The following is a 20,189-nucleotide window of genomic DNA, read 5'->3' as shown; positions in this document are numbered from 1 at the left end:
TTAATCCTAAACTAGCAAGCATTGTTAACAAAATGGTGCGTAACAGATTAACCGATGAAAAACTTAAAGAAAAATTGACACAGAGTACTCGGCCCACAAACTGCGAGAACATTGTAGGCACTAAAATCAACCCTGAAATTTGGCCGAAATTGAAGTCAAGCACTCGGAGTCGAGATATTAAATTACAAAGGGTGCAAAATATGTTACTGAAGGCTAGCATTCCGGTGGTTAAAGTTATCCACAAACTCATGCAGGCTGATTCATCTCAACTTGAGGATAATAAATCAATGATAAGGAGTCTAATGGACTCTATGGCCATTCTGGGACATACTAATTATGAGTTCGTGCAAAGACGTAGAGAACTGATACGACCAGACCTTAATGATAAATATCAGCAACTTTGTGGTGAACATATTGAGTTCACAAACTGGCTATTTGGGGATGATTTACCCAAACAAGTGCAGGATATTAGTGCCACCAATCGAGTAAGCCAACAGCTGGCTAGTTCCCGACAATATGATCGGCAGAATGGAACGGGCTCCTACTCCAGGCACTCACATCGCCCAAGGGACCATTATGGTCAGAATTTTCGGCAGGGCCCTCGATGGCACAAACCCCATACCGGGAAAGAAAAGGCACCAAAAGACTGCCAGAAACAGCAATGACATCTACCCAATATAAGTTGGTAAGTCAAAATTCAGCCTCTAGTTTTATAGCGGGCGACTTCAATGTTTTATAATAAGTGGGAAAACTTAACAACTGACTCATTCATTTTGAATATTGTGAAAGGTTGTAAAATTGATTTACTTCAACAACCTTCCCAAATGCATGTTTCTAAACAGAAACAGTTTTCAGCAAAGAAGCCTCCTTCATTGAAGCTGAAATCTCTAAGTTGTTAGCAAAGCAGGTTATTATACCTAGTCATCATGAGAAAGGGAATATATTTCTACTATTTTCTTGACCCCAAGAAAGATGGGTCATTTCGTCTGATACTAAATTTAAAGAGATTTAACAAATTTGTACGCTACCAACATTTTAAGATGGAATCACTTAAGCAGGTTATTCAAATGATAAAACCGGATTGTTTCATGGCTTCACTGGATATCAGGGATGCGTATTATTCTGTAGCTATTCATGAGTCCCACCAAAAGTATCTTAAATTTCACTTTAAGGGACAGTTATACCAATTTACTTGTATGCCCAATGGTCTTGCATGTGCCCCACGGTTGTTTACCAAGCTACTAAAACCAGTTTATGGTCATTTGCGAGCACAGGGCTTATTATCAGTGGGATATATTGATGATTCCTATTTACAAGGGTATAGCTATGACGATTGTCGTCATAATGTTTCTACCACCTCCACGTTTTTATCTGAACTGGGTTTTTGCGTTCATGAAGAGAAGTCAAATTTCATCCCATCGCAAGAAATAGAATTCTTGGGATTTTTATTAAATTCTAAACTAATGATTGTTAGTTTGACGCCCAACAAGTCGCGGCGGTTAAAGCAAGCTTGTGAAAAACTCATGACACAAACTCAACCTTCCATAAGGGAAGTATCTGAAGTTATAGGAATCTTAGTGGCCAGTTTTCCAGGAGTAGAAATGGGCCCTTTATTTTACAGACAACTGGAGAATGATAAAATTTCAGCACTTAAGGCCTGCAGGGGCCATTATGATGAGGTTATGACACCTTCCAAAACCAGTCTGGCTGATTTGCGATGGTGGGCGGATAATATAGAAACCACTTATAAGACAATTTCAAAGCCTAAGCCTGAGTACACACTGTTTACTGATGCCTCATTGCTTGGCTGGGGAGCAAATTTCCAGGGAAAGTCTGCAGGAGGGCAGTGGTTACCCACTGAAGCTGTGCAACACATTAACTATCTGGAAATGTCTGCAGTCCTTTGGGTTTACAAACCTTTTGTTCTAGTTTGTCCAATACACATATTTGCCTAAAAACCGACAACACAACTGCAGTGTCATATATAAATAATATGGGGGGAAGTCAATCATTTCAATGCAATGCCAAAGCTAGGGAAATATGGATTTGGTGCATTCAAAACAGCATTTGGCTTACTGCAGTACACTTACCAGGCAAGTTTAATGGGGAAGCAGATAAAGCTTCTCGAGTTTTCATGACCAAACAGAATGGCAGTTGAATCCTAGCATGTATCAGTATATTGTTCAGTTTTTCGCATTTCAACCGGATATTGATTTATTTGCTTCAAGGCTCAATTATCAGATACAACCTTATATTTCATGGAATCCTGACCCAGGAGCCTTTGCAATTGACGCATTTACGTTTGACTGGACTAATCGTCGATTTTATGCTTTTCCACCTTTCTCTTTATTGGGCAGGGTGCTACAGAAAATAGAACAAGATCAAGCTACAGGAATATTAATTGTCCCAGATTGGAACACACAACCATGGTATCCCATTCTCGGAAGATGCTACTCCAAGAACCGCTGTTGTTGCCTTACCAGAAGGACATTCTAATATTGCCCTACAAACCAGGGTTCAACATCCTCTGTCACAGAGATTACGACTGATGGCCTGCAGTTTATCCGGCAATCAATCGAAAGTACAGGAATCTCACCAGAGGCCACTGAAATATTAATGTGTTCTTGGCGTAAGTCAACCCGGCAGCAGTACAAGGGATACTTGGAACGATGGACACGATTTTGTTTAAAAAATGGGTTTCAACCATGTGCCCCACAGATCAATGAGGTAATTGATTATTTATTATCCTTGTTCAAGTCCGGTTTGGGATATAGTGGCATAAATACAGCACGTAGTGCCCTTTCATCGGTTCTCTCATTGCACGACGGCGTTTCTCTTGGATCTCACCCTTTGGTCATCAGATTTATGAAAGGGGTATTTGAACAAAGACCAAGTTTGCCAAGATACACAGCTACTTGGGACGTCAATATTGTGCTTAGCTATTTTAAGGCGCTACCTTTGGCTGAACACCTGTCACTAAAGGAACTTACATTAAAGTTGGCAAGCTTGCTGGTGATATTGTCTGGGCAGCGACTGCAAACAATTCATCTGTTGCATATTGATCACATGATATTGCAGGAAAACAAAGTTATTTTCCAAGTCAAAGGGCTGGTGAAGCAGTCAAAACCCGGCAGGCACATAAAGGATTTAGAGTTTGAGGTATACACACCGGATGAGAGATTATGTGTTGTCCTATGCCTTAAAGAATATCTTAAGCGGACTTCCGTCATTCGAGGACAACAAAAACAGCTATTGTTGAGTTTTGTTAAACCCCATTCTGCGGTATCCAAGGACACTTTGAGTCGGTGGATCAAAACAATAATGGAAAAGGCTGGGGTAGATATGAACATTTTTAAAACACATAGCACACGTTCAGCTTCTACGTCTGCAGCATCACTATTGGGAGTGAATATTCAAACTATAATGAATACGGCTGGCTGGACTAATGCACGAACTTTTGCAAAATTTTATCATAAACCAATTGAGGGTTTAGCTAATTTTAGTCAGGCATTACTGCACAATGTTATTTAAAAATTTATTTTTTTGTTTTGTTAGAGTATAAAATTAGTTATGACTGGTACTGGTTTGGTTCATTCAGTTGTCTCATATCATTGGTACTTTAAAGTCTCATGTAATCCCGTAGTGACGTAGCAATGGTGAGGTAGAATTAAAAATTAAACGAGCTTACCTGTAAGTGAAGTTTGATTGGGATTCTACCGATCCATTGCGAGGAACGAAGGGATTACATGCCCTCCCATATTGGATTTACTCTTTGTTATGTAATAGATATTAGTACTGTGTAGATTATTGCCGATTGTAAATGGCTGCTAACCCCGACCCAAGGTTATAATGATATTCGACAAGCGTTAAATATTGAAGTTGTGATCGCTGGCGCAATCTCATGTAATCCCTTCGTTCCTCGCAATGGATCGGTAGAATCCCAATCAAACTTCACTTACAGGTAAGCTCGTTTAATTTTTAATTATACAGCTATTAATTACGTTACAAATTGCCAAAAATAGAATGAGGCATGAAAAATCAACATACGAATAGTATATATGTTTGAATATCGAGGTATAATATCTAATCTAAGAATTTTTTACGCATAAATATATTTATATTTATATCTATACTTATATTTATATTTATATTTAAATTTATATTTACATTCATATTTATACTTATATTTAAAACTATAAATATAAACATATTGATATCAATTTTAGGCTCACTGCTATTTAGGTGTCGCAATTTTCAATGGAGCAAAATGTTTCTGTTTTACAACATTCTACATAAATGCTACTTTAAAATAATTAGAATTTATAATTTTATACAATACAATTATATACCATTTCTGCTTTGTGTACACTTACTGACGACTCATTGACGTTTTAGTGACGTTCGTGACGTTACCATGACGTTACTCGGACAATGACCCACAATGACCCGACCCCTGATATCTGGAATCTGGAATGTCGTTTCTTCCGGTGTTTATTGGTTACGAAAAGGAACGACCACTGAGAACACTGGGAACGACAATAAAACATAACAAAATATTATGAGTCTAATGACTGGAAAGTTTATATGCGGTGGTTTGCGTGCTATAAATTTCAATTTACTTGTGTGTGGCTCTAGAAATAATCTATTAAAGACCCGTTATGGGCAATTGTCTTAGAAGCCCGACATCTGATGATATTTCCTTGTTACACGAAGAACACGGAGCCCTAAATTCGCGAGGGGAGCCTCCGCCACCGTATCAGGTATTCAAGATATCGTTCACGAACTTTCAACTGTTTAACTCTTTTCTGTGTAGTTTTTTTCAGTTTTATGTGCCTTTTGGACGTTTTATATGACGCTTTACCTTTCGTCTGTTTCATAGGAAGACCCTCCATATTCGTATTATATACAAAGTCAAAGGGCTCCCCATCTGCTGTCGGAGGAACAACAAATACGACTAGCTCAGCGGCTTGGCTTAATCCAACATTTACCCGTTGGTAAATATGACGAAACGAAAAAGAAAAGAGAGTAAGTTGTTTAGAAATTAGCTGAATATGGTTAAACGAAAACTAATTTTAATTTTTTAAGCGCTATTAATGGTCTTGTGTCATGATGTAATGGTAAATGCAACAAAGAGCGTTTGTGTTCTTCTTTTGTTTAAAATTTCGTTTTGCTAGGGATTAAAGCCCAACGCAACTTTTCCATTTACACATTGCTGCCTTTATATGGCAAACAGCACGAAACCTTCAAAATAGAAATCGAAAACCTGTCTCGCAAATGCCCTCACGTATAAACAGTTATTACGCCAACGCGTAACGCGTAGGAAACTAAGAATTTGATGGCCTTTAGTGCCGAAGTTTCGCCATTTTTGAATACGTAATTCGCTGACCATCTATGCGAAAAAGAAACAGTTTTCGGTTTTTAATTGCGAATAACGCAGAGGAGTAAAAGACCTTTCAGCAAAACATGAATAAATGAATTCTGATTGTAACAATTGATAGGTCCTTTATTTTTCTGATGTCTGCTTCCAGGAAATAGCGGGAAGGAAGATAAACACTTGAGATATCTTTCATTGTGTCGCTTCTCGCTTTTATATTATGATTTACCGTAATTCTGTGCGGTTCCTTTTAATATTGTGTACAGCTGTCGTTGTGATCATAACTTCATATTAACATTTAACACCATGTGTTTTTTTATAGCTAAAGTGCGTTATACATGAGATGGGAAAAAAAATTTTATAAAGTGCCCCTCTGCTTAGTGGATAATGAATTTGAACTGCCCTGTTTCTACTCGTGAGACTCTATTTCAGTGCTGAAACTCTTTCAGATATTGTAAAGTTGACATGCTCCTGGGTGTTTGAAAATGTACCATATTATATTGTTTCACAGTATTTCTGAAACCATAATGTCTTGCAAAATCTAATATAGAACTTACTACGGTAGCTAAGTAGAAAAAGTCTGTTTTAAAACACTTGTTTGAGGCAGAAAATGTTGACTTAAGAATTTCATGATTATGACAATTAATGGGGAATTTCCACTTTTCTGGAACATATTTGGGATGTCTAAAGAAAGAAATAATAATATTAAAAATCCAAAATTTACATAGCAACACCAAAACATGTTTAATAGGAATTTCATCTGTAATGCTCATGTTGAGATTGATAAAACTGAAAAGGAAAGTTATTTGATACTTCCTATAAATTGTTGAAACTATTTTGATCTGATTTGCCAGATGTGCCATATGCATGGTCGATTTTGAATTTGGTGATGAAATTCGATTCCTTCCATGTATGCATATTTACCACAAAGAATGTATTGATGATTGGTTAATCAGGTCATTTACATGTCCATCCTGCATGGAACCAGTGGATGCAGCTTTGTTATCCTCTTATGAAACTGGAGATTAAAGTCATTTGTCTGATTCAGGTGACTGGCCCTTGGTTTTCTCTCATGCTATAATTACTGAAGAATATTAATTTAATGTTTCTGGTTTTCTTATTTTCAGCTCTTACTTGAGGTGCAAGAATCTAAAGAAGCTTAAAGTTTATATTATTTTGGAAATGTATATATGCTAGATCATGTTAATTGATATTTATAAAAGTCATGGTATAATTGGGTTTTGAGCACAATTGTGAAAGGACATTGAAATTTTCAGATGAAGTGCCACCATTGATTCATGATAGTTTGCTATTGTTGGTAGAATTGTATAGTGTATACTAATTACTTATGCAATTGAGAATGAACACTCATTGCTTATGATTTGAGATGTTAAAATTTTTTTTTACTTTGAATTTAAGATAGGAGTTTAATTTTTAGATGATAAAGTTTTATCTCTAAACATCAGAACTGGGAAGTTAATTGCAACATTACCACATATGTATCCAGTACTATTGTAAATATTGTACTTCTTTTCTGTATGTAACAGTCTTTGTAAATAATGGGGGACTTAAACGTTAATTGTAGAGTACTCATAAGTCAACAACTTGTTGCAATGAATGAGATTATCCTGGTAGAAGCGTTCATTACAAAAGGTTGACTATTCAACATAGGATTTGGATCCATTCATTTAGAAATGCTAATTTATAACACAAAAACAGCAAGGGATTACATAAGCATGAAGCAATTATTGCTAAATAATATATTAAATTAAACTTGTTAAATTTTGAAGGTGTACTTCAATTGTGTAGGTCAATTTTGAACGACATGCACTTACATAAAACTTGTATACATTTATTCATTGTGTTTTGGCATTACGTAAATAAAATTTTGATGGTATGTTTCTTTGCTACTCTATCCCCTTAAGTGGTGACCAAATCTTTCCAAAAATCAACATTTTGTTTAAGATCACTTTCGACTACAATTTCTGGTAACTATACGATGTAACTATCCTACTTCAAGCACGCGAAATGTTTATATTATACTCAGAAATCAAAACTATGCAAGCTTGCATTATCACATGTTCATAGACATTGTGTTTGTTTCAATAAACATTACAATAAATCAAAAGTCATGAGTACTATTAAAAGTGAACTAGACAATACTATGAACGTTTGAGCATAACGCATATATTATCAATTAGCACACACACTACGAACGTCACGTATGCGTACATTGTCACAGTTACAAAATAGTCAACTCGATTCCTTACGTGAACTGGAATATATAAGTCCAGAAAATCTCCCAGTTCACAAAAAAATAATTTTACCACAAAGGAAGGTTGACCACACAAAAAACAACAGTAAATGCATAAGTCAATGATACCAAAACAGGAGCTTATTTCTCGTGGAATAAGGAAGATTGTAACCAAATGTTTAACCCAAAGTTGGGAAATCTTCTGTGTCAAACTTAAGCCCTCTGTTGGCTTCCACGTCGTTTTCTCCAAAACTGCTGCGTCCGCCACCGCGTCTGTCACTAAAACCGCCTCGATTTCCTCCAGGTCTTCCAAATCCTCCACCACCACGTCTTTCGCCTCGATCCATTGAACCACCACTGCTACCACCTCGTCGCTCACCACCACGACCACCTCGAGGTCCACCTCGACCCCTGCGACCTCCACGAGATTCTTGAAATTTCTCACCAGGTGCAAATTTGAAGTCAATTTCAAGAGTCTGTTTCACTCGACCTGATGTTTTGATTTTTTCTTCGTATTCCTACCAGTAAGGTAGAAAAGAATTTCATAAACAGAAAATCTTTGCTTTTAGCATTAAAGTAGTAGAATCTAAAAATTCAATGGCAGATGCATTCTATTGCATTTAAAAGGTACAATTGTAAAATAAACTATACCCTGCGCTCAGTATATAAAGGATCAACATCTTCATTACGGGAGAAAACTTTAGTATTCTTCCATTGGGACTTGTTCTCTCCTTCGCCTGCCTTTCTCTCAGTATGTTCTAATTTATACTTCATGTGTTCCTTTCCTTGTTCCTGTCGCTCTTTCCACTCTTGATAAGACATTTCTTGTACTTCTTGCTCTTTGGTTTCATCATCAGATATCTTTTCTTCTCTAAGTTTTCAAATTGGATTGTTTATCACATCAGCATTAAACTGATCAAAGCAAGTTAAATAATCACTCAGAAAAATACTGACTCATTTGGTTGGTCCACCTTGGGTTCATCAGCAGTTGGTTCAACGGGTGCTGGAGTTTCATTTGACCAATCACCAGATTCTTCCCCAGGATTATTTTCAGAATCACTACCAATGATAAAGTTGTTTTTCAAAGGGAAAAAAAATAGCTTGGTCATATCAAATGACATCCAATGCATACAGCTTTACTTTTTAAACTAACCTTAAATCAGTAGTCTTTCCCCAATTGTATTGTCCACCACCATCTCTTTTCTCTTCTGGTTTAACACTTCTAAAACATAAATGATGAACTCAAACCAATCAGGGAAAAGTAACCATCAACCGTTGAAGTGTCACAGAAGAGACATCTTTACCAATTTTAAACAAGTTGTGGTACACATATTTAGAGTGTGCTTGCAAAAACTTGCTTTTTTTGGCCATGCATAAAGTACTACATGAAATCTAAGCTGGATAGTCTCAAAAACTTCTTTTTCCAATTTATCAATGAAATAGCTTCAATTCTAGGGACATCGGTCAGAAAATTACAAGAAAAATACTTGTGATCAAAACTAATGATTTTCATTGAGTTTCACATACAAAACAAAAGCACATATTTCACTTTTCCTAACAGAAAATCTGTGACTAAAAAACCAAACATACATTTTACGTTACATTTTTGCTATTAATAAATATCGCAATTTCAATAAATGTTGGGGATTTTCAATATCATTAAAGTAAAAAACAAATTATGAAGAAACAAAACATCTTGAGATTACAAAATATGAATCAAAACAACACATGAAGTGAACTGTAAATTTTTAACTTTATTTCAAAGTCATCCTCATTCTGTCAGAGGATGACTTTGAAGTAAAGTCAAAAATTCCTTTTTCACTTCTCGTCTTGTTTTGATCCATATTTTGCAATCTCAAATGTCTTGTTACTTTAGAATTTGTTTTTTAATTTATTTTTTAAATTGTCGGCTGGACATGGTTTTTTTTCAACATCAGTTTGTTGATAATGTATTGGTATAATTGGTGTATCACAAAATATTTAATCCCACTCACATACATGTTTGTTTCCATTCAACATAGAGAATGAATAAATGCAAACGTGCAAGCAAACATGCTCATATTTTTTGTTGAATTTTAGTAAAAATAGTACAGGAAGAACTCAAAATCAATGCTAAAACATGACAACATTTCTTTATGAAATTACAGATGTGCTTGGTGTTTGTTCACTGTGCTAAGTACTAAAATTAGATTTTTACATTTAAAAAAAAAATACATCGATAATGTTTTTTTAAAAAACTGCAGGAGCCTGATCCATATTTGCAAATTGGGAACATATAATTTCATTTCCACTCAGATATTGCTAATAAATATGCTCACATATATGATTGTAGAAAGGCCATTTTTTTCTATTTTCGACAAAATTAGTCATTCCTAAAATCATGAACCATTTCTATACATATGTTGTGTGCAAGTAAATTTTTGTGAAAGAAGTTATAAATTGTACAATACAACTTTCATTAATTTAGGGTTCAAATTAAATCTAAAAAATGGTTTGTGATTTTTTCTGTTTGCCGAGAGAAGCACACTGCTTCCATCAAGAAATAACTGCCAATGACAAATCATCAAAACAACCCTTTATCACACCTGAATACAAAAACAATGACCTGTATTACTTACGTTCTATCACTTCCACTATGTCGATCAAATTCTCTTCTTCCTCTGCCACGACCAAATCCCCCACGTCCTCTACCACCACGACCTCGTCCACCCCCACGATCCTCATCTCTGAATCCTCCCACTCTATCACCTCTGTTCTCTCTACTCCCAAAGGCACCAGATCTTCTTTCACCTGAATCAAACTTTTTCTCATCTCGATTGTTGTTGTCAATATCAGTGGATTCATTCTCCCTTCTCCTACCACCGCGAGGTTTATCAAAGTTCTTTTTTTCATTAGAAATCGAAGGGTCGTTCATTATTCTTGTGTTTTTTTCATTTTCACGTTTGGTATCATCACGTCTTGTTGCACGTCTGTCATCTAGTTTCTCTTTACGATCTACAAGCGCAAATAATCGTATATAAACGTGACGCTCGGAGGCAATTGTGTCACACATAATTTCAGACCATCGCGATTTAAAGTCAACAGAAGTTTGTATCAAAGGCGTGTGTATTTACATAATATACACGTACTACAAGCAACTTTTATCCTCCTTTCACACTAGTTAAAGTTTTGGCGACTAGAGAGGGCGTTAATTATAGGCATATACAGACGAAACAACATAACACTTCAATAATAAACTGTGCTTTAAACGAAACTGAAGCTTCCAAGCTTAAACATGCATGTGTAGACAGCCACCTGCACATGACTTAGGCAGCAAGGCATTTACCACAACATAAGCACACTTACTATCTTTCTTGTTTTCACTATTTATATTTTCCTTTCTCGACACTGCATCTTTTGTACCAGATTTTGCTAGCTTTTTGTCCACGATTTGTTTCTTCTTCGAATCCTTCCCATACACTTCGTCTTTTGACTTTTCGCTCGAAACAATCAATATGTCCATTTCTGCTTGGTCTTCTTCATCCATAAGAAGACCAGCAAACTTATTGCTCACCATTACACTGTATTCACTATCCATTTGGCCGCGATGTTTCTCTCGGATACCAGATTGCGATGGATTGCCTGAATTCGTCACCTACAGTTCCCCGCCATTGAGAATGAAAGATGGCGTGAACGAGAGCTGAGAGCATGCTCGATGCATTTCCGAATCTAATATTAGATATTATGTTGATATAATTTAATCTGATGCAATCATTGGATGCAATATCGCAGAAGTGGTTTGAACCAATGGGAAAGTCAGTCAGCGAAAAGAATCATGAAGCCAGCGCATTTTGATCATAGATATAATGATTTTGATCCATTTATGCTGAACACGAGATTCAGTTAAGAAGAGTTTATTTAGATTATTTAGTTACTTTGCTGAAGTGAGATGAAAAAGGAAAGCACAAGACATACCGGTCATGTGATGAAGCTACGCCTAGCTATTGGCTATTAGACAAGTACAGTGCCCTTCCCGCAATCATTAGAGAACTATTTTTCAAACAGCAAAATCTCCATGATGAAGGAAGCTTTCAAAATGTTCATTTTCCTCAACAGGGTTCACGCTCGACATCCCTTTTAATCACCCGTGTCCCCTTACCCCATCCAACTATATATTAATTGAATAAACATTTTACATTAGGTTTAATATTTAATTATAAATTTATTTATTTGGACACATACTAGTTTCGCCGTTGTTTTGATGACCTGCGTCCTTTTCAAAATTACAAAAACTTTGAGCGTGGAAAGCGATAACAGAAAAACATGTATACTGTAAAAATATGTTGGTAAATACCCCAGATAGAAGATGAATAATAAAAATTGATGTTATACTGGCTATAACGAGACAAAAACTTAAATAAACGTCACACGTCTGCAAGTATATTTTAATATATAAATGCATGTATATATATACATATATATATGTATGAGGAAAATACATCAATTTTGCAAAGATGCTGTGCATTGGATAAAATTAAATCTTATTGGAGTGCAGGACTTTCTAATTATAATTCACTAACGTAATACCATAGGAATTACCACCTTACATAATTTTTCATAATATTTGTTTACAGCATTCTGTAAATGTTTCCTACTTCAAAGGTTTACACAAATTCTGGTGCGTGTTTTGAATCACGAGGAGTAAGACCTTGTCCCTTCCACGTTGGAAGTAAGCTTGCCTCCGTGCCCACATTGTCGCTCTCTATTTCAGACGAGTCTGACGTCTGAGTTTGAGGAGAATCTAAGTTTATATCCCTTTTCACGGCACAGAATTTATCATCACCTGTTTTGTATTTAGATACTGGAACTTTGGGCGGTTGAAAAATTCCTGATATGTCTCTCGTAGGATAATCTCTAATTATCGGGTTACCAGTACCCATAGAGTTGCCATTGACGTTCTCTTTTCCATCGACAAGATCAATAGTTTTTCCCTGAACACCATGAGAGTCCTCAACAATATCAGATGAAGTTTTCTTGGAGCTCCTAACTCCCTCTTGTTTATTTGTTGACGAGTCGTTTTGCTCTCTACTCTCTAATTGTTTGATTTGATCTTTAACCGAGACGCGCGTATGCCTAGCACGTGTACCGTACACTCTATCGCCAGCAAAATGCCGTTCTGTCTTTCTGGTCTAGAAGTACCATTTCGTCTTCTGTCAATTTCGTACGTAGCATTACGTTTTCGACTTGGAGTATTTTTGTACAAGGTATTTATATTGACTTGATTCTCCGATCTCAACGCAATCGGTGCCTTCATTTCCAAGAATGGCGATTTACCAGAAACAACCTGACCTTCTGTTTCTGTTTGCACTGGAGTGATATCCGAATCGGTTGCTTCATTGGAGTTTGTTTCCGAAGCAATAACTAATAATTCACCATTTGATTGGTTTTCAAGAGAAATTTCTCCTTCTTGATTATCGCTTTCGACCGTACTGGTGTTGTTTTCAACCATATAGGTGTTCATAAGAGCTGAGCCGCGTTTCGCTAGCATTTCACTATTTTTTTTCCCAGCACTAAATGCCTTAGATCGTCTTCGCGGACGATTTCCATCAAAATCCATCTTATCCTTTGTACTACCGAAGTTTGATTGAGGTAGTTCCACTTCAGAATCATCGCCCCTTTTACTGGTTTGAAACTCTGTTGAATTTTGGTTTGACAGTGAGCCAACTGATGACAAAGTTGATGAATCTTCATAACTGGAAACAAAACTGTTTTCATCCAATACTCCATTTTGCACGACGTCAGTCTGTTTGGAGTAATAACTTGAAGGTTCTAAAGAGGAAAGAGAACAGTACAAATTTGTTTTATAAATTGGATGAAATTGCCAGGTGGCACGACTTTCGAAATTTTTGAATTTTTGTAGGTTTTCGCCCAAAAGCAATCGAGGATGTATCAGAAAAATGAATTACAGAGCGTTGAAGAATTACCTGTATCGCGTTCAGATGAAATTTTCCGGTTTACCGGGAAATCAAAATTTGTATCTTTTTCTTCTGAGCTACCAAGAAGGGAGATTGCTGCCTTGCCCTAAAATGAGGAAAAAGGAAAAACTTCGATTAGCTACAAATTTTCATAAAGTATGGGTGACTCCAAACGCCACATATTTAACAGAACTATGAGAATATATCTTTTCCTACCTCGTAGTTATCTGACTCACTGATTCTCATTGTGTCAAAGATCTGTGCCCTAAAAGCAAATGCAAAGGAAAAACGTTGAATGCATGAATGGTGTGTTAGAGAATAATTATTGCTGTAGAATAGCGCTAATTAACACAAATTTGTCACAAATCAACAGTTATCAAAATCATTTACCTTTTAGGTCATCGCTATTAATTAAACTGTTGACTAAATGCATTCCTTTAGCCGATAATCTAACGCAACCCAATACAATTATATATAAATGTATATAAAACTAAACCCAAGTCCTCCTAATCATCTCATGAAAATTCGAAATGATATTCAAAAAAACAGACAAATTCTGTTCCTACAAATCTTATTAGAAAATGCTGGAGTTAATGGTTCACACGCAACAAAACGAGATGTATGCGAAGAATGAAAGTCACAGGCAAAATCACCTTCGAGTACTGGTGATATCCGTCAACTGAAATGAACAATGCTCCTTTGGAGAGGGAACTTCATCTTGAAATAAAATATGATATAAGCAAGAAGTATATATATATGTTTAACAAAATCTACAGGTGAGACAAGAATTCAAATTTCGCACGTAAGTACATAACATACCGCCATGCAAGCGATAGAATCGACGTTTAAAATTATCTAACGACCTACCTCCAACCCAGGTTTCACTATCGATATTACAAACACCATTTTCATCTTTAGAATCGGTTAAGACAGATTTCTAGAAATGATTATCACCAAAATGATTATCACGACATATATATTATTTCTCAAGGAAAAAATTATTTGGACAACAAAACTTATTCACTATTTCTATTTTTTCTACCTCGACAGGAGAGCTTGGCAAAGATGAATCATTTTCCTCGATAGATACATTTTCAAGCTCATCGTCAGGTTCATCCGGTACATCATCAAATAACTTGATAAAAACAAACAATAATCATCATAGAACATGATCCAATACACAATTATCAAACACATGCAAAATAACGTAGCATTTGATGGAATTAAAACGTCATTCATTCATCAAGAGACGTAGGAATTGGAGGGGGGGGGGAAGGGAACGGGTTTATATTGTGAACTCATATATGACGGCCAAAATGGTAAGGATAATCAACGAAAAAAGGCCGTTTCTAGTCGTTTAGAGGATATGAATTTTATTATGATTTTATTATTTTGTCCCCTTTCCCCATATTGAAAATGTTCATTTGTCACTGTATCTATTGCAAATGCTATCGTATCCAGGCTTTACAAAAGTAAGAAGACTCTAGTCGAAAATTCTCGATACTTGGTATAACAAGAATACGCATCTTGGGGGTAAACGTTCGTTAAACGAAGCAAGTTGACAACACTTTTTGATGAGAGTATACATCGATGGAAAAAATGTCGAAATAACGAATGTAAAATAACAGAAAAGCGCAATCGGTGAATGCGACTTTAATTGTCTGTAAATCGTTTGTGTAAACGCATGAGCTCAACATACTTGAGGATTCACGATGAGTAGTGCAACAATACGACTTTGATGTGACATGTCTACCAGAGAGGAGAGCGATGATCCAGGTATCGTGCTAAAGAAAAAAAAAGTATAAAAATCTTTGAAAGAATTCTATGCCGGCATATAGCTTTCACAAAATCAAAACTAAACATGATATTGCAATGAAAATTAAGTGAAAATTTTGCTAAATGTTGTTCAAATTTGTAGTTATCCTTTCTTATTTTCAATAACAGTATTTGTCAATATTTTTCATTTGCACAATGTCCATTTTGGGAGTACCCGTCGTTTTGTTTGCACTTTCCATAAACAAGTTTGAGCACATTCGCTCGAGCGACCGTGTAGTTTTTGACGAGTTGTGGCGTTTTAAGAATATTGAAACTGAACTTCGAAACATTTAAAGTTACCTTTCCAATCGTAAGATGGTCGGGCCAAAAACTATCGCCAAATTGTTCGAGTTCATCTGGTTATATTCTTCGTGGAGTGAAACTCTGAAAACAAGATGCATTAAAGAGTTCATTAAATGTGACTACTTCGAGCCTTGGAATAATTGTAAAGATTCCAATGAAAAATTTGAAGATGTGTGAAAGTGGTATTTAGGATCCAAGAAGATTCTGTACGGGGGGGACGATCCATTTTGACGCTTACTTAGGGGGTCACCGTGCGTTGTTTTGTTAAATTCTGTTTCCCTTATGATTATACAAAGCAATCAAAAGAAAGCTATTGTAATTCGTGTTTTATGGAGCACACTTTTAAATATATCTCTTCATCATTATATAACTCGCAAGAAAATTGGCAACCCAGCCATCTCAAACCAAAGCCAGGAGAGGTGCTCAATATCCCTCCCCCTCCCCCCCTTCCTAGGTAATCAACTCCTGATCTTTATGCAAATAACAGTGAAATTCTTTGCTTTTTCCTATTTAGACTTCCAGAATCGTCTGTTTTTGTTAGAAAAAAACAGAATTGGTTCAGAAAACCATTAGCCAAAGTCAGACAGGCGCCTTTGCTGTGCACAACGTTTACTTGTCAATGAATTTACAGGCTACAAAGTTTCGCAGGCACGTCCAAGCGTTACAATAACATCGAATTATTTGATAATTATACTAATTCTTATCCCTATGATGGGATCGTATCCACCATTCTGTCAAATTAAATGAGCGATGATTACTTAAAAGTTTCATTAACGTACTTGTGAAGATGTTTGATTAGGGTTGCAGTCGTTAGATAATTAGATCTTGGTAATTTCTTTATGGTTTCTTGCAATTTGTCTAAAAAGTTTCTGAACTCCTCTTTAGTTTCTGGTTCACAGTCATCGATGCGTAAATGAGGAAGATGATCACTTTCCTACAAAACAAAGAGACAAAAAATAAACGATAAAATTGGTTATGACCAACACCGATAGCCACTGAAGCAACTACAACACACGTTTGAACAGTTACACAGATAGCCACTGTAGCAACTACAACAAAAGTTTCAACAATTACACAGATATGTAGCAACAATAACACACGTCTCGACAATTACACAGATATCCCACTGTAGCAACTACAAAACACGTTTCAACAATTACACAGATATGTAGCAACAATAACACACGTCTCGACAATTACACCGATAGCCATGCACTGTAGCAACTACAAAACATGTCTCGACAGTCAAAACGCCAAGTTGCATTCAATTTCTGCCAAACCAAAATGTGATGGAAGTTTTTCCATGTACAAGATTCTTTATCAATGACATTTACCTTCGCTAATTGTATGAGCTCGGAATACAACTTTGTAGTCATCAGTGGTTCAGGAAGCTAGAGAAAAGCAACATGTTTTAAAGAAACTCAAAATTGGACAAAAAAGTCCCAAGAGCATCGTTACATCGCATTGTGAAGGGGAAGCAAACAGAAAGTTCAAATGAAATTTTTAAATCCGTGCACACCATCAACTTTTGTCAGGTAAGTATTTTTTTAGTTCAATATTTGCATTTCATACTTGAACCTACAGCCAACACTAGCCTCCTCCACTATAGGAAAAGCTGCTTTTAGTATAGATAAATAACTTCCTCCACTCTTCTTCGACAAAGTCAAACAAAGCCAAGTACTTCAGTGTTTTGTTTGGCATATACAACACTCTTTCAATATAAGTTTAAAACTCGAATCGCAAAGGGAAGTTAAGGACAATATAATCACATCCAAAACAAGTACTCTGACTAAATTTAAACAGCCATGTGCATGTAGCCAACAACTGAAATGTTTAAAGATATTTACTATGTGCCTGGGCGACAAATTATGGATATAATCAATAAATAAGATGAATTCACATATACCTGTCTTATATAAAGTTTTAGCACGGACGCAATAAGATGAGGTGGTTGTGTGGATAAATCGACCGACTCAGCATTCGTCTCAAATTCCTGAAAAAAATGGTGAATTAGTAATTAGATGATCATCATTTTTAGTCAACAATGTATAAAAGGTAAGACTAGTACTTTTATTTTGGCGGGAGTTCTAAAACCATTATGTTGCATAGTAGAAAATAGCGTCAGAGTTTATCACCTACCTGGCACAAATTTTCCATCTTAGATTTCACACCAGAAACTCGATAAATCCCCTTGAATAAATGAAACACACAAATTTTAATGGAACAAGAAAACAAATCCATTTTTATGAAAATATTCAAAAGCCTTAAATCGTGTCACCCTAACTAAACAATTTGGGTACAATGGAGAATTTTTCGTAGGTGATCACAGTTGAGATTACACCTATTATTGTGTGCCTTTAATTTTAAATTAACAATACACTTATTACCAAATGAATTTATCGTATTCTCACCTTAACTCTGAGACCTATGGAAAAAAATTTGACATATTTTAAAACATATACCAATTTCAAGAGCGAATTGTGAATTTCAAAAGGTCAAACCGAGATTATGGTTTTCAATGTTAATATAATGGTGACTATCTCCGCTAGGAACAACGTGCACTATAAAGCCAACAAACCCTTCATATACCTCTTCGATTAATTTCTTTCACACATTTAGAGACCAAAACCGGAACGCCTCCATCCTCAGAAAACCTCACGCCAAATGTTTTCATAGGGCTAGGAAGTTCTTTGGTGTTTGCCAGGACTCTCTAAATTACGGTCGAAATGAAAAGTGAACAAGCAGAAATGTATAGAGAGTATAATAAGAAGCAACCCATATATGACATAAGTCACGATCAGAGCATGTTTTCTTATGATAGCTAAAATTTTCTTCACAAATAGTTCTCAGTACTTACGCTACGTGTGCAGGGGGTCTTTATATTCTCCAGACACTTCTTATGAAAGACTAGACCACATTGAGCACATTCCAAACCTATAAATGCATACGTATCGCATACGGCACATTTCCCCGGCGTGCGCATCTTATGAAAAGTGTGAGTGGCCGCTTCTTTTGTCATTGGACCTTTTGACTGCTTGTTGTTCTTCGTTTGCCGACTTGTTTTGGAATTCTTTACAGACTCTAAGCAAATATAAAAGCAACAATAAATTGTTTATACTTTTCGTATGTAATTACATTGACCATTTTCAACTTGTTTAGTAATTCTTCACAGACTCTAAGCCCTTAAAAACATCAAAGTGACAAATTCAACGACATATTTAAAGTTACTACCGCATACACATTACACAGAAATGACTTAAGTCCATAAACAGCGGTCAATATTGTACGAACTATACAAGCAAATGCAATACACCCAGTTTTACTACATTTCGGCAAATACTACATACATACTTACTCGATTTTCTCGTTTCACCTTCAGATTCATCATCGCTGGAGGGGGATTTGGGTGGACGTATTCTTGGTGGTCTTTTGTTTTTGGACTAGACGTAGGTGAAAGTGTAGGAGAGACTCGTCCCCCCGGAAAATCGCTCATGGTATCCAAAGGAGATCCATTGACAGGACTTTCTAGCTCATGGCCAAACCTAAAATAAAATAATAATACCATAAATATTTGAATACTTATCAAGTTTCGATCCAACATACTATAATTAGATGTATGCATAAATGACTTGGGACGACAAAATGAATTATTAATTTATTCCATAATTGCATATATCTATATTTAACTCTTGGACATAACAACAACTGCTTTCCCACAGTTACATTTGAAAACACATTAAAACAGGTCGACAGGAGAAATTTCGTTCATTAGAAATTAACAACCAATAGCGCTGTTATTTATCAAAGCATTTTAATTGTTCCTTTTGACCAAAGCTGGATCCACTACAGGACAAAATAGTGACACAATGTACACATACTAGCAATTGTCAAAAGCTAGTGAAACAAACAGCTTTTTTAACTTTTATTGATTTTCAAATTAATCATTCAAATATTGCAATAAACTACATTTCACTCTGAGCGCAATTAAATCACAACATAATAGATGGAAGTACCGTTGTTATTTCATTACAAAAAAATTCGTTCATGGTTTGCGATGCTTGAAAGGCTCGATTTCAAGCAATTGAAATTCTTTCATTAAAAGTGGTAGCAGCTTCAATTTTCAATTTCAAATACTAATAACCATGCTATTACTTGAAAAAATAAGTACGCAGCGCGCATACGCGGGTAGCCGAGCAAACATATGGGGACAAAATGAAGCAGAATGATGAATATAGAACGAGCGAGGCATTCGCGTTTACCTTGAATACCAAATGATAAGAACAATAAAACCATACTGTAATTGTAAGCTGTTGTAAATGAAACTGCGAATGAGCTAATTGGATGACACTTACCGTCCGTTTCCATAAGGTCGAAATTCGAATGATTTATTGACGGCGTAGATGGCTGCAGATTGATGAAAACGAACGAAGTTTTCAAATGCTTTCCCGGGATCATATCCCTGACAGCTTTCAGCTAAGGTTTTGTAATG

General features: G+C 35.9%; 4 protein-coding genes across 5 annotated transcripts; 2 read left to right on the top strand and 2 right to left on the bottom strand.

Annotated features, from left to right (window-relative positions):
• The first annotated feature begins 1,040 nt into the window (after positions 1–1,040).
• On the top strand, positions 1,041–4,344 carry LOC124438412. Its single transcript, XM_046988543.1, has 4 exons — positions 1,041–1,928; positions 2,515–2,727; positions 3,804–3,961; positions 4,227–4,344. Exons 1-4 carry the CDS (start codon positions 1,041–1,043, stop codon positions 4,240–4,242), a joined length of 1,275 nt encoding a protein of 424 aa, XP_046844499.1. The 3' UTR covers positions 4,243–4,344.
• A 170-nt stretch (positions 4,345–4,514) lies between these two features.
• Positions 4,515–7,271, top strand: LOC124441623 (RING finger protein 11-like). Its single transcript, XM_046992121.1, has 4 exons — positions 4,515–4,760; positions 4,880–5,025; positions 6,229–6,422; positions 6,502–7,271. Exons 1-3 carry the CDS (start codon positions 4,659–4,661, stop codon positions 6,401–6,403), a joined length of 423 nt encoding a protein of 140 aa, XP_046848077.1. The 5' UTR covers positions 4,515–4,658; the 3' UTR covers positions 6,404–6,422; positions 6,502–7,271.
• Positions 7,272–7,440: 169 nt separating this feature from the next.
• On the bottom strand, positions 7,441–11,339 carry LOC124441459 (RGG repeats nuclear RNA binding protein A-like). 2 transcript variants are annotated; one of them, XM_046991974.1, is made up of 6 exons: positions 10,974–11,339; positions 10,247–10,622; positions 8,782–8,850; positions 8,583–8,687; positions 8,280–8,499; positions 7,441–8,146 (listed from the first exon to the last, which is right to left on the bottom strand). In XM_046991974.1, the coding sequence occupies exons 1-6, from the start codon at positions 11,203–11,205 to the stop codon at positions 7,808–7,810; spliced, it is 1,341 nt and encodes a 446-aa protein (XP_046847930.1). In that variant the 5' UTR covers positions 11,206–11,339; the 3' UTR covers positions 7,441–7,807. The 2 variants fall into 2 exon arrangements, with proteins under 2 accessions (XP_046847930.1, XP_046847987.1); XM_046992031.1 differs by having other exon boundaries at positions 8,782–8,847.
• A 699-nt stretch (positions 11,340–12,038) lies between these two features.
• Positions 12,039–20,140, bottom strand: LOC124451524 (rho GTPase-activating protein 29-like). The gene is made up of 17 exons (XM_047002206.1): positions 20,053–20,140; positions 19,056–19,242; positions 18,558–18,781; positions 18,290–18,410; positions 18,112–18,125; positions 17,840–17,890; positions 17,607–17,693; positions 17,035–17,091; positions 16,480–16,634; positions 15,698–15,781; positions 15,282–15,366; positions 14,625–14,717; positions 14,450–14,519; positions 14,236–14,299; positions 13,799–13,847; positions 13,592–13,688; positions 12,039–13,436 (listed from the first exon to the last, which is right to left on the bottom strand). The coding sequence occupies exons 3-17, from the start codon at positions 18,717–18,719 to the stop codon at positions 12,700–12,702; spliced, it is 1,926 nt and encodes a 641-aa protein (XP_046858162.1). The 5' UTR covers positions 18,720–18,781; positions 19,056–19,242; positions 20,053–20,140; the 3' UTR covers positions 12,039–12,699.
• Between the last annotated feature and the right edge of the window lie 49 nt (positions 20,141–20,189).

Source organism: Xenia sp. Carnegie-2017, unplaced genomic scaffold (genome assembly GCF_021976095.1).
Source record: "Xenia sp. Carnegie-2017 unplaced genomic scaffold, XeniaSp_v1 HiC_scaffold_1, whole genome shotgun sequence".
Classification (NCBI taxonomy): domain Eukaryota; kingdom Metazoa; phylum Cnidaria; class Anthozoa; order Malacalcyonacea; family Xeniidae; genus Xenia; species Xenia sp. Carnegie-2017.
Note: the sequence above shows the minus strand (reverse complement) of the source record. Positions and strands in the feature narration are given on the sequence as shown.